This window comes from Nycticebus coucang, chromosome 4, assembly GCF_027406575.1.
Source record: "Nycticebus coucang isolate mNycCou1 chromosome 4, mNycCou1.pri, whole genome shotgun sequence".
Classification (NCBI taxonomy): Eukaryota; Metazoa; Chordata; class Mammalia; order Primates; family Lorisidae; genus Nycticebus; species Nycticebus coucang.
The window spans coordinates 47,261,255-47,276,338 of NC_069783.1; the positions used below are offsets into that span (position 1 = coordinate 47,261,255).

General features: G+C 42.5%; 1 protein-coding gene across 1 annotated transcript in view; it reads right to left on the minus strand.

Annotated features, from left to right (window-relative positions):
- Window positions 1-14,759, minus strand: part of LHCGR (luteinizing hormone/choriogonadotropin receptor) — a 74,615-nt gene extending 59,856 nt beyond the window's left edge. The window contains exon 1 of the mRNA XM_053588935.1: window positions 14,590-14,759. Within this exon, the coding sequence (XP_053444910.1) occupies window positions 14,590-14,759 (170 nt within the window). The remainder of the gene's footprint in view (window positions 1-14,589) is intronic.
- Between the last annotated feature and the right edge of the window lie 325 nt (window positions 14,760-15,084).

A 15,084-nucleotide genomic window follows, 5' to 3' on the forward strand; every position in this document is an offset into this window, starting at 1 on the left:
AGAGAGCTGTAAGTATACAATTCATGTCAGGTTTTGAGACTTGGTAAGAATAAGGAATGTAGAATATTTCAATAATAAATTTTGGAGTGATAACATTTATCACTCCAAATACATGTTGGAGTGATAATATTTATACGTATTAGATTAAATGCAATATTTTTTTGAAGCTAATTTCACTTTAAAGACATTTTAAAATGTGGCTATTATAAAACTTAAAATGACTCATTATGACTCACATTATATTTCTACTGAATAGCACCTCTACACAAGTCAGACTGTGCTCCCTCAACTTGCCCCATGCTTTCCTGCCTGTATTCACACTGTTTCTACCATCTGGCACATCTCTACCCTTCTCTGCTGGTCACCTTCCACTCTTGGGCCATCATAAGTACTACATACGTTATGTATTATCTCTTCATCACTAATTGCACTAGCTTTCCCTCTTGAAGTAGCACAGCATAGTAGTTAAGAGTGTAGATTATAGAACCAGAATGCTTGGGTTCAAATCAAAGTTTTTTTTTTTGTTTTTTATTCTTGGGGATTCATTGAGGGTACAATAAGCCAGGTTACACTGATTGCAACTGTTAGGTAAAGTCCCTCTTGCAATCATGTCTTGCCCCAATAAAGTGTGACACACACCAAGGCCCCACCACCCTCCCTCCATCCCTCTTTCTGCTTCCTCCCCTCATAACCTTAATTTTCATTAATTGTCCTCATATCAAAATTGAGTACATAGGATTCATGCTTCTCCATTCTTGTGATGCTTTACTAAGAATAATGTCTTCCACTTCCATCCAGGTTAATACAAAGGATGTAAAGTCTCCATTTTTTTTAATGGCTGAATAGTATTCCATGGTATACATATACCACAGCTTGTTAATCCATTCCTGGGGTGGTGGGCATTTAGGCTATTTTGGCGATTGTAAATTGAGCTGCAATAAACAGTCTAGTACAAGTGTCCTTATGATAAAAGGATTTTTTTCCTTCTGGGTAGATGCCCAGTAATGGGATTGCAGGATGAAATGGGAGGTCTAGCTTGAGTACTTTGAGGTTTCTCCATACTTCCTTCCAGAAAGGTTGTACTAGTTTGCAGTCCCACCAGCAGTGTAAAAGTGTTCCCTTCTCTCCACATCCATGACAGCATCTGCAGTTTTGAGATTTTGTGATGTGGACCATTCTCACTGGGGTTAGATGGTATCTCAGGGTTGTTTTGATTTGTATTTCTCTAATATATAGAGATGATGAACATTTTTTCATGTGTTTGTTAGCCATTTGTCTGTCATCTTTAGAGAAAGTTCTATTCATGTCTCTTGCCCATTGATATATGGGATTATTGGCCTTTTTCATGTGGATTAATTTGAGTTCTCTATAGATCCTAGTTATCAAGCTTTTGTCTGATTGAAAATATGCAAATATCCTTTCCCATTGTGTAGGTTGTCTCTTTGCTTTGGTTATTGTCTCCTTAGCTGTACAGAAGCTTTTCAGTTTAATGAAGTCCCATTTGTTTATTTTTGTTGTTGTTGCAATTGCCATGGCAGTCTTCTTCATGAAGTCTTTCCCCAGGCCAGTATCTTCCAGTGTTTTTCCTATGCTTTCTTTGAGGATTTTTATTGTTTCATGCCTTAAATTTAAATCCTTTATCCATCTTGAATCAATTTTTGTGAGTGGGGAAGGGTGTGGGTCCAGTTTCAGTCTTTGACATGTGGACATCCAGTTCTCCCAACACCATTTATTGAATAGGGAGTCTTTCCCCCAAGGTATGTTCTTGTTTGGTTTATCAAAGATTAGGTGGTTGTAAGATGTTAGTTTCATTTCTTGGTTTTCAATTCGATTCCAAGTGTCTATGTCTCTGTTTTTGTGCCAGTACCATGCTGTCTTGATCACTATGGCTTTGTAGTACAGACTAAAATCTGGTATGCTGATGCCCCCAGTTTTATTTTTATTACTAAGAACTGCCTTAGCTATACGGGGTTTTTTCCGGTTCCATACAAAACGCAGAATCATTTTTTCCAAATCTTGAAAGTACAATGTGGTATTTTGATAGGAATGGCATTGAATAGGTAGATTGCTTTGGGAAGTATAGACATTTTAACAATGTTGATTCTTCCCATCCATGAGCATGGTATGTTCTTCCATTTGTTAATATCCTCTGCTATTTCCTTTCTGAGGATTTCATAGTTTTCTTTATAGAGGTCCTTCACCTCCTAAGGTCCTTCACCTTTGTTAGGTATATTCCTAAGTATTTCATTTTCTTTGAAACTATGGTGAAGGGAGTTGTGTCCTTAATTAGCTTCTCATCTTGACTGTTATTGGTGTATACAAAGACTACTGACTTGTGGACATTGATTTTATATCCTGAAACATTACTGTACTTTTTGATGACTTCTAGGAGTCTTGTGGTTGAGTCTTTGGGGTTCTCTAAGTATAAGATCATGTCGTCAACAAAGAGGGAGAGTTGACCTTCTGTGCTCCCATTTGGATTCCCTTTATTTCCTTGTCTTGCCTAATTGTATTGGCTAGAACTTCTAGCACTACGTTGAATAGTAAAGGTGACAGAGGACAACCTTGTGTGGTTCCAGTTCTAAGAGGAAAAGCTTTCAGTTTTACTCCATTCAGTAAAATATTGGCTGTGGGTTTGTCATAGATAGCTTCAATCAGTTTTAGAAATGTGCCACCTATGCCTATACTCTTCAGTGTTCTAATTAGAAAAGGATGCTGGATTTTATCAAATGCTTTTTCTGCATCTATTGAGAGGATCATGTGATCTTTATTTTTGCCTCTGTTAATATGGTGGATAAGGTTTATGGACTTCCGTATGTTAAACCAGCCTTGCATCCCTGGGATGAAGCCTACTTGATCATGATGAATGACTTTTTTTTTATAATATTCTCTAGTATGGCTTCCATTCCTCTGGGGCATTCTTCTTCCCCTTCTGGAATTCCTATAACTCGTATGTTGGAACGCTTCATAAAGTCTCATAATTCTGACAGTGAACGTTCTGCTTTCTCTCTCTTCTTTTCTGCCTCTTTTACTATCTGAGTTATCTCAAGAACTTTGTCTTCTACCTCTGAAATTCTTTCTTCTGCATGGTCTAACCTGTTGCTGATACTTTCCATTGCATCTTTAAGTTCCCTGATTGACTGTTTCATTTCCTTCAGCTCTGCTATATCCTTTTTATATTCTTCATATCGTTCATCTCTTATTTGATTCTGTTTTTGGATTTCCTTTTGGTTATTTTCCACTTTATTAGCAGTTTCCTTCATTGTTTCCATCATTTCTTTCATTGTTTTCAACATGTGTATTCTAAATTCCCTTTCTGTCATTCCTAACATTTCTGTATAGGTGGAATCCTCTGCAGTAGCTACCTCCCTTGGCGGGGTTGTTCTGGACTGGTTCTTCATGTTGCCTGGAGTTTTCTGCTGATTCTTCCTCATGAGTGATTTCTTTTATCTGTTTCCTTGCCCTAATTTTCCTTTCACTTCCTCTTGCTCTTTAAGTTCTCGTGCCTGTGGACTAAGGGTTCCAGGACCAGAAGGGTGAGAAGGTTGAAGAGCAAAAAAGGGATGAAAGAAAGGAGGACTGAGTGATAAGAAAAAAAAGGAAAAATAGAGAAAGGAGAGGTGGTGGGTAAAAGGAATATTGACAAAAAGAAGAGAGGCACAGAAAGAGGGAGACAGAGCAATATAGGTGTACAGTAGGGTACTTTGACACAACCTTAAAAAAAAAACGCCACCTTCTGGGGGTGCCCAGTTGGGTGGTTCCCTTGAGGTCAGCAGCTCTTTGCTAACCTGATCAGACACAGTACCCCACCTCCACCAAGTAGAGAGGAAAGATAAAAATGCTATAAATCAAAACAAGCAAACAGAAAACTTTATGGGATAAAATTGGGTGAAAAATCAAATAATAGCAGTAGAAACACTAGCAAAAATGAAGTTCTAGTTATTGAAAAAGGCAACAATAGGAAATTATAATTAAAGTAGAAAAATTGAGAAAGAAAAAGGATCTGTATGGAAAAGGTTGAAATTAAAAAACAAAACATCAACAACATCAAAATAAAGAAACAAAAAAAACAACCAAAAAAACACAACCAAAAAGAAAGCAGTATGTATATGTTATTGAATATTGTCTGGGCAACACGTGGTCTTCTGGGGTATCAGATGTTAATCACAGTTCTGATACGACTGGAGGCTGCTGATTTCTCAAACCCCAGCAGGTAGACACCCTAAATCTCTCTTCAGCCCACTTAAAAGGCACTTTGAACTTGTAAACTTGCTGATCAGAAGCTTTCCCAGGAAAGTGTTTGTCACTGAAATCACTGCTGAAGTGGCTATCCACTTACCCAGTATGCCAAAACCAGTCTCACTCTGCCCCTGAGGGTTAGGGCTGTAAGGCGACTCAGATCCCACCCTTAAGCTACTTGGTCTCTGGGTTACCAGCTCCCACCCGATTCTAGCTCTGCGACCCTGAGGGCAGAGCTTGCCGGGGCAGATCGTTCACAATGGCTCCCTGTGACCCACAGCCAAACACTATTAGCTCCGTCCGGCTCAGCGGCTCAGACTGGGGCCCTAGACAATGGCCAAAGTTCTCCGTACTCCAGCTCAGGCTCTCCCCAAGGCAGTTCAACTGAGTGCCAAGTCCAAAGACACCAAAACAGTTCACAGGTAAGGCCTTTCTGGTTTGCAGTCCTGCTGCTACTGAACTTACAGTTGCGGGCAGGTTTAGACGGATTGAACACATGCGACCACTTGCCATTTTTCCACTGTTTTAGTCCTCCTCTTGGGGTCCAGAAGTCTCTCGCTGACTCCCTGTATCCTCACAGGGGTGATGATAGGCAGATCCCACCAGCCAGAGATGCCTGGAGTCCTATCTCCCCAGACTCATGGTGCCCAGATGCAAGGAAGCTGTTACTCTGCCGCCATCTTGCTCTGCCCAGCATCCAACTCAAAGTTCTATTCCACATCTATAAAATGTGTGTAATCTAAAAAACTACTAATTTTTTAGATTAAACATGAAAATGGTTACATAATATTCATAAGCATTCAGCACAAAAACACAATGGGTAGTTTCAGTTCACAGCTGCTCCCTGTAAAAGATTTAGGCTACTTGTCCTATACCTAATATACCTTGGCAGGGGGTGAGGATGGGTGGGTTCAATAATTTGGAATTGGTTCTTCTGTTGGTCACGTGTCACCCTAAAGTCTGTAAACAGGGATCCTCAAACTTTTTAAACAGGGGGCCAATTCACTGTCTCTCAGACCATTGGAGGGCCAGACTATAATTAAAAAAAACAAAACTATAAACAAATTCCTATGCACACTGCACATATTTTATTTTGAAGTAAAAAAACAAAACAGGAACAAATACAATCACACCATCTCATGTGGCCCACGGGCCGCAGTTTGAGGACCCCTGACTCTGTAACATACCTATGACTTGTCCCTGACTCTTGACTCTCCACTGATTATACATAGGCCTGGAAAGGAGGGTATACACTAAATACCCACAGTTGATATCTTCTTTTGGGCTCCTTTTCTTATAGGCCTCACTTGATAACCTTTTACAGCAATGATTTAAAAAAAAAAAAAACCCTCTATTAAATACAATAGAACCTCTGTAAGTTGACCACCCAAGGAACTGTAACAAACTGGTCAACATATGAAGGTGGTCAACATAAGGAACTAGGCCTTTTGTACTGATATGTTCAAGTGGTGCATGTCTGGTCTATGAAAGTTAGACTTGAGATGGTCAGCGTAGGGAGGTGGTCAGCTATGGAGGCTCCACTGTATTTTGACTCTAGGAGGCGACTCTGCAGAGTTTGCATTTGAGCATTGATTTACAAAAATTCAGTGAGTTGGAACTGTCCTATTGGAAAGTGCAATTCAAGTGACTCCTCTAAGACAGCTATTCCAGAATACCCAATAAGCCTGTGAGGAGTTTATGACTTACCATGTGACCTAAGATGTTAAGAAGATTACTTGGGTAATAGATTTTCAAAGTCATTTGTGCAACAACTAAATTAAAAATATAAAGCCTCAGAGGAAAATGGTAAACATATCTAAGCCCTCACTCAAAACCCATTTAAAGTTCTTTAAAGAAACAAAGCAAAATAACTCAATCTCTACCTCCTAAACTAAAATTCTTCTAGCAATAATATAACATGACAAGAATAACTCTGGTAAATAAAGCTACATGTTGAATTCTCCCCAGGGAATGTCTGCATCATCTGTAATGATTTCTTAAAAATATTTTTCAGAAGCAAAGAATATTATGTTGTCAGGGCAGTGACATTGCAGATATGCTTCAGGGAGCTCTTTCATTATAAGCTTCTCTTTCCTGACACTTAAAAACTTTTTTTTTGAGTGAGCATATGAAAGCTGGTTACAACAGAATGCTGCACACTTTTAATTAATTTGAGGATGAGTTTTAAGTGCCTTAAATTACCCTGTGGTTGCCTGGACTGAACCAGGCAACCACATGGTAATTTCTCTGGAAGCATCTCATTGCATCATGGTGAAGCCTCATCCAATCAGATTGTCTCTGTTAAGAATGTGAACCATATAATATAGAGACAAAGAGAAGTCTCTGGAATTGACTCATTGTAAAGGTGATATCTAAAGAGAAGTTTCCTGATCTGTTGCAAAGATGCCAGATATTCTTTTTGGATTTTGTCAGCATACTTCTATATCCTTATCTTTCTATTAAGCACCTCTCTTATGATTTAAATTTGTCAAGTTGATTTCTGGTGCTTGCAAATGAGAAAAGCTTTACCAGAGTCCCACCCAAGGTTTCCACTGCTCCACTGACAATCCACAGACAGGGCATGTGCTATGCTGGTCATCAGTGAGAAGACAGACGGCTTTGGACAGTGATCCCCAGTGGCCTCTCTAAGCCAGCCGGGACTGAGCTTCTGTGATAACCATATTAGCCTGGCTATCCCTATAAAGAGTGAGCCTTAAAGCATGAACCACAGTTCAATGGCACTTCCACCAAAACTTCGTGACTCTGGCTAGAAGAAACAGCTCCTTCCTCTGAACTCCTGCCTTGTTTATCACCTTCATCTAGCTTTTATCACCTTCTGCATTTCCCTGCTGCCATCTGAGAACTGGGCCTCTTTCTCCTGTGTCTGGAAGACTGTAAGCTCCTGGAGTGCAGGGGTGGGTGTTTTTGGATCCTGAATGTTGTCCTGAACACTTCAGTATGTGGTCCCTGAGTGGTCAACAAATCTGACCTGAAGGTTTTCTTTATGTCCAGCCTGAGACTTAGGGATAGGGAATGGGGAAAGAAGAGGATCCAGAATGGGTTTGGATTCTCTAGCTGGGCAGACGGGACTGAAAACAGCCTATACACAGATGCCAGGAGTATGTTTCAGAGGAGCTCTGCCTAGGCTGAAAAAGCCAGATTATCAGACTCCAGGCAATAATGACCTCCCCTATTTTGAGACTATAACTTATTCACCTTATAGGTTGAAAAAACCTAAGGGGTCCATTTCTCTAATTAACATCTCCAGGAGCAAAACTATTCCTTCAGGCTTACCCCTTACATGACAGATACTTACTATTCAACCTCATAAATGGAGTGTGGATTTTTCAGTCTTCTCTGCATCATCAGATTGTTACAATAATACCTTGTAGTTATGTGAAACCTTTATTTCCAAGTACTTTGGGGCCTTTATCTTCACCACAGCCACTCCCACTCAGGGGCAGGAATCATTAAGCTCCTTTTACAGACAGCACAGAGGTTTCAATGCTTACCCAAACCTACAGGGTAAATTAGGGAAAGGGGACCTGGTGCTACAACCCAGATTTGCCTGGGGTTTGTCCTATTGATCAATTCAGTGAATTTGGGGGCTGTGTAGGAGCCTGCCCTGTCATACCAGGGTATCCCTACCCCTATGGACTCAGAAATGCTGTCTGCTACTGGGTGGGACTGGGAGTCCAGGATTAGAGTAATCTCACTGCATCAGAGACAAGAACAAATATAACAGCAGCAAGGGAACTAACCTTCATTCTGAAAGTTGAGTTTTATTTATAAATTGGACTGTTCAGAATTTGGCTCAGGTGGCATTAAAGAAACACGGGTCAGGGCCACATTGAGAGCAGCTGTGGGTGGTTTGCTATCTGGGAGAGGGGAGACAGAAGCTGGGAGTAACTGAGGACCCCTTGGAGAAGTTGCTAAAAGCTGCCCACCAACTCGGAGAGCCCACCTGCCTGGTGGGTGGGATTATTTTAATTCCTTTCTTAAAAAAAAAAAAAAAAAGCTGGGTGGGAAATTTGCTAAAATCTGCATTAAATATGATTTTTCTCTAACTGAGGGGAGCTTCCTGAACAAAGCGCATATGCTTCCATGGAGCCAGCCCTCTTGGGTCTGGGAAGTGAGCAGCAGAGCTTGTCTCCACCGCTGTGACTTAACTGGCTTAACCTCATGTGTAAGATCAGAGTTACACATGGCCAACACACCGTTTGGTGCAGCCACTCTGGGAGATTACATTTTGGAAAGAGACTGTGGTGCTTTATTTCAAGATATGAAAAGAAGCCAATTGAGAGGCGTAGGAAGCAGATAGAGGTGGGTAAAGGAGCAGAACTGGAGCCTTGAATTAATCTGATTTACTGCTTTTGAAATAATAATTTTAAAAAAGAAAGTAAAAACTCAAGAAGTTACTGTTTTCCAAGGAGGGAGTGAGGTCCAGTACCCAAGGGATCTGTGTGTGAATCTTTTGGCTCTATGCTTGCTCTTGCGTTGAGATTTTGAGAACTCTGTTGCTTGTTTTTTTAGTGCTCCTGCTAGCGGGCCATCATTCACTTTCTCTAAAACAGTGGTTCCCAACCTTCCTAATGCCGCGGCCCTTTAATACAGGACCCACAGGTTGAGAACTGCTGCTCCAAAACAATGATTTCTAAATAAATAAAATCTGATCTTTCCTAAGCTTCTCTCAAACAGTCTGTTTATTAGCATAACCGGCTTTAAGAATTGCCTCATAGGCATGGCTGGGAGAGCTGAGTCAGAACTGAGGTTCAAGATCAAGCTCCACCTTAAGCCTTTGGTTTTTAGGGGTCTTGGGGTCTTGCTAGGGAGATAAGATATGAACTTTCTGAATTCTGAGATTTGGGGGGTTGGGGGGAAGCTTCAGGGAAGCTGAGAGTAGGGCCACGCCATCCTACTTACAAGAGCTTGGCAGGCTTCCCTCTGTGGACTCTCTCCTGGGCACTGTTACCTGGTGTCCTGCACCAGAAACCAGTCTGTTGCAGTTCAGTCTGCCTTGGGTTTTCTTTCTTTCTCTCTCTCTCTCTCTTTTTTTTAATTAATGGATCTTGGGCTGGGGATTGATTATTCCCTACTGAGTGAGTTAAAAATAAACAACAGTGGAAACAGTCTAGGTGGGATATACCAATATGGGTAAGCATCAGGTCTTATTTCTCTGAAGCTGATACGTCTCCTATTTCTCATTCCAAGTATAGACTGGGAGTCTACAAATTCTAGGACCTGGATGCTGATGTAACAAAGAACTCCTTCCACTACCCGTAGCACCCTCTACCACCCCATTTTCTAGGATGGAGATTTTAAAAATGACATTTAGATATGGTACATTCTAGCTAATGTACATACTTTCCTTTTGCACTGGTTTATTGTTGCTTTTTAGACAACTGTTCAGTTTAATTACATAGCTTAATAAATACATTGATCATACTACATGCAACATTCTGGGAATCCTGGCCTGAACAAGACCTTTTCAAGTGATTCCCACTCTAGCACAGTAATTCAAAACCAAGGAGGGGTGGGAGCATTTTGCCTTCCAGGCAGCATTTGACAAATACCTAGAGATATTTTTGGTTGCCACAGTTTAGGAGGGCAGCGCTACTAGTACCCAATGGTTAGAGGCCAAGTGTGCTGCTAAACCTCCTATGATGTCCAAAATAACTTCCACAACAAAGAATGATCTGACCTCAAATGTCAGTAATGTTGAGGGTCTCTAGCAGAAGAAGGACACATTGTACAAATGGTGACATTGTGATGTCATATGTGCTACAATATATATAAGTACAGGACATTGAAGTAAGTATGTGGAAGGGGAAGCTGGAGCTGGGGGCAGGTGGGCCAATGGGCACCAGGAAAGTCAGTAGAGGGAAGTGAATCCTAATCAGGGTTTTTACTTAATGTGTTTGCAACCAATAATCAAAGAATGGCTTTTGTTGGAAATTAATTAGGCAAGAACTACATATTGGGATTTTTAATTTTTTTTTTTTTGCACAACTTCCCACATAATTTAATCAAATGTTTTTGATGACGTTATATCTTCCCTTAAAACACTATTTCCTCCAAAGAACTGGAAGAGGCATGAGAGGGAGGAATTCATTCAAACCTTAGTTTTTGCTTCTCAGCAGGAATCTCTAGTCTACTTTAACCAGTGGTTCTTCTGTCAAGACTCCTCTTTTTTTTTTCCTCTCCTTCAAGATTCAGCTTCCTAACTCTCGGCCCAGGAAGCCTTCTCTTGGAGACTTCAGTCCATAGTGATTGATTCATTCTCTGAATTGCTTAGAGCCTTGTGGCCTTTTCCCACACCTACATCTGTCTCTTTGGGTGTGTTTCTACCTAGACTGTGGGCTCCTCAAGGACAGAAACCACATTGCCCTCACATACATTCTTCTATAGCACTGAACACTGTTCTCCTCTAATTTCCATTGAAGTTGGGAGGAAGAGGAAGAAACTAAAGAAAGATGTCAGGAGACTAACATCTTTCTGTAACACTGGACTGATAGACATGCACATTTTATCCTCCCAAAGTCTCTGGATTGTGTCTTTATAATAAAGTCTAAACATTTAATCTCTGTTCAGTAGGCACAACATGCAAACAATAAATTGCCAAAAGAAAAGTAAATTGCCATAATTTTTTTTTTTTTTGTAGAGACAGAGTCTCACTGTATCGCCCTCGGGTAGAGTGCCGTGGCCTAACACGGCTCACAGCAACCTCTAACTCTTAGGCTTACGCGATTCTCTTGCCTCAGCCTCCCGAGCAGCTGGGACTACAGGCGCCTGCCACAACATCCGGCTATTTTTTTGTTGCAGTTTGGCCAGGGCTGGGTTTGAACCCGCCACCCTCGGCATATGGGGCTGGCACCCTACTCACTGAGCCACAGGTACCGCCCTGCCATAATTATTATTAGCATTTTCTTACTAACAGATTTTTCAGATGCTGTTTCCATATCAAGCAGATCAATCTTTCTGTTGTCATAGAGACAAAGATCTTTATATAACCATGGGCAAGGTGAGATTTTTTATTTTTCTCTCTCCCTTCTTCCAGTTGTCTCAAACTAATAAAGGACATTTTTGAAATCACTTCTTAAAATTTTATTTCTTTTCCCAGTTAAAGCAAGTGAAAATGTGGGAGACTATTTTGGTATCACATTTTAGATTTGAAATACCTATGTTTTTAAGAAAATATGGAAAGGGAGGAAAGATTTGAATGACACCCTTTTCAAAATTTGTGAGTAGTGGGCTTATTATAATCCATATACTGGTTTTCTTCCTAAAGAAAATAGTGAACTTCAGATGGAGGAGTTTGTTGGTTGGGTTACTGAGTCCTGAGAGCATAAACAGACATCTGTTGGGGACCGATAATGAATCCTGAGGTGCTCTGCAGGACTCATCTCCTCCAACCCTCAGAACCTAGATGCTCCCTTCTCTCTGCAGAGTCAAATACCATGGTTAAGTTAATGCAAGACCACACCTCTCTTCTGGAGGGCCTATCTCTTAATTTAAGCTCTCTTCTTTTTAGGAACTCCTGATAACATGTTATTCCTAATATTTTTCTATCTTATTGCTTACCATTTTATTCATTCATCACTAAGAAAAGAGGATTTCTTGTCTACTTTTCATGTTCTTTGTCTTAATAATGAGTGATTCCTTTACCTATCTGTCTTCTTCCCTCAGGACTCAGAACTGTCCTTACACTTTCTAAGATTCACCCTTCCCCTATGTTCCTAGACTGATGCTCTCCCATGAATCCCACTGAGATCTTACTCAACTATTCCTCCCTTATCCCATGTATATTTAGTCTGTCCTTCTTCATGGATTCCTTCTTTTCTTCCTCTTTGAAGGAAAAAAAAACCCAAACTTTTCTAAGTCCTTATTTTCTATCTGTCTCTGAGTTTAGGGTTTTAATTTTATGCCTTTTGTAGCAATAAAATAGGTGTTGTGTTGATGGGTTAAGAAAGGGAAGTATATGGCAGAAGGAAGTTTAAAATATACTTCTTGCTCTCCAAGATTATTCCTCCATGAAGAGAAGTGTCTTGGGTCTTAAACTTGAGAGTGTATCAGAATCAGCTGCTAACGTGCAGACTGCCAGGCCCCACTCCCAGAGTTTCCGACTCAGTAGGTTGGGGCTGGGGCCAGAGAGTGTGCCTGTCGTGCAGTTCCCAGGTGATGTTCATGCTGCTAGTCCAGGGCTACACTTTGATAAACATCGTCTTAATGTAACAACCTTCCTCCTGCTGCTTATGCATTTCTTTTGTCATATGGATGTTGGTGTCACTGTGTGGTGCCAGAGAAGTTACCCTGTTTGGGCTTAGACTCCACCTGTATAGAGCTCTCATCTGAAAGATAAGTCACCTTTCAATATGTGGTCTCAGGAAACATGACCTCGTGGTAGCCAGGGGTCACCACTCTTCCCCAAGGAGTCTGAATATTGAGGAGAGGATGCTCCTGGTGGCGGATGCTCAGAATCTCCACCCCAAACATAGTGTGCCCTGTATCATCTTTTCAAGGGGCTCTAGGCTTCTGTAAGTCGTGGTGTGGGGCAGCAAAAGAAAAGTGTTTTTTTTTTTTCTTTTTTCATTTCTGGTTTTGTCATGGAAAGGGTCTTCTCCTGAGGCCAGCACTGAGCGTATCAGCAGGAGCCACTGAGAAATCTCAAAACTGATACTGAAAATCTCAAAACTGCCCATTCTTGCCCTGTCCCTCAAATGGAGGTTCTTTACTCAGTACCAGCTTCAGAGAGGTAGGGAATTTTTTTTTAATTAAGCAATAATTTTTTTTACAAAATCAAGCAAATATAAAAAGATAATTATTAGATAAAGTCCAGAATTACTACTCAGTAGCACTGAGACCTTGAGCAAGTTACTTCGTCTCTCTGGATCTCGTCCCCGCTTGTCTGTATGATAAGGAACAGGCAAGCAAGAAAGGCTGCTAAGGGCACAATCATTCACAGAGCAACACAGAGGCTTGTCAGCGAAGGACAAGGGCTGGAACTTGCATGGGTCTGTGGATTGATTGAACTAAATTCTATCAGCGTGGCCATCACCTGCAAGGAATGGAGCTGACAAGATAATTAATGGAAATTAATTAATATAAGCCCCATACACCCTTAAACTGTCTCTCTCAACCACAGCTATTCCCAGAGGGCCATTAACTCTTCCCCAGGGAGAAGCCCAGCATGTAAGGAGAGTGTACCCTCTAGGAAGCAGGGTCCTGTCAGACTGTTGGGGGCTCAGAGGGAATGGGGGAGGGGTGGTCTCCTATCTGTCCCAGGAGAATTCCATCAGCTCTAATAGAATAAGCCTTTTGAGTATTTTTGTGATACTCTTTTTTCCATCCTTTTCTTTCTTGTTCTCTTTCAACAGAGATCATTTATTGAGATGTAAATCATATAAAAAACACCCACTTAAAGTACACAATGCAATGGTTTTTAGTATGCTCAAACACAACCATCACCACAATCTAACTTTAGAAAATTTTAATCACCCCTCAAACCCATGCTCCCCCTACTGTTCTCCTCCCCGCTTTCCAACCCCTGGCAACTACCAATCTACTTTCAGTCTGTCTGGGCATTTCATATAAATAGATCATAAAATGTGTGGTACTTTTATCTAAATGGAAAAAAGGAGACCTGGTGGCCCTCTGATACACTGCTGCTAATGACTCCCTTCTCTTGACCCCATCACTGCAGGAAATAACTTCCTCTCAACCTGCTTGCCTGCTTGCAATGCGCGCTCCCATTCCCTCCATCAGACCTGTGCCGCGTGCTGGCGGCGGGACACAAGGCCTTTCATTGATTACACCACTAGGCTGAAGTGCAGGACATCTGGGGCACCTGCGGAGCGGTGGCTTGTATGCAGGTGGGCACGCGTTGGGGGAGGCAGGCACGACCGTAGTCCTGGTTAACAGAGCAGGTCATTTCTGGCCGTGGGCCTGAGCTGAGTACCCCATTCCTGGAGGACCACTGGATACCAGAGCGCGCTATAACTTATGCTGACCGGGCTGGCCCCAAGGCGCAAAGACCACGTAGGACTTATCTGGCAGAGAATGTGCTTTTGTCACATCCATGTTCCCTTCCAGCACCGAGAGAAGCCTGAGGCTTCTACACTTAGTGCCGCAGCTCCAGCCAGGAGAAAAGGGCGGGTCTGGGTTGCCTGGGGCACCGGATGGTAAAGGCAGCCCCCCACGCTTTGGTTTCCCTTCCCCATAAAAAGTGGAGGAGTTTGATAGGGCGAAGCACAAGCTTCTAGGCAAAGAAGGCCAAAAGATTAGGGCGGAAAGTTGTCCGGGAGCGAGTGAGGGTCCCGCGCAGGGGGCCGCGGCGGGAGCGCTGCTACTCACAGTCGGGTGAGGCCAGCCCGCGGGCCCGGGCAGCTCAGGGCGCTGTCGGGCGCGCAGGTGCAGGGCTCGGGGCAGCGCGCTCCGCGCAGCGCCAGGGGGAGTGGTGGGGGCAGCAGCAGCAGCAGCAGCAGCGCCAGCACCGGCCGCAGCTCCGGGGACAACTGCCCCATCCCCGGCTAAAGCCTGAGCACTGGCTCCTGCTGCGTGACCAGCGTCCTGGACACCCGGAGGGCGGCCCACACCCCTCTCCCCGCCCCTTGGCCTGCCCACTCCCCACCGTCCTGCGCCTGCTGCCCAGCCCTTCCGCCTTACTTCGCCTCCTGATGAGTCTCTGCCCTGCCTCGACTTGGGACAGTGGCCAGTGACCCCATCCTTTCCTTTCTGCTGCCTTCCCCTGCCCTGTCCTGTCCTCTATATTTGCAAATGGCCTTAGTTATAGGTAGTTATGTAATGGAGAATGCTTTGGATTAGAAGTAGGGGTGTTCTGAGTGCTCC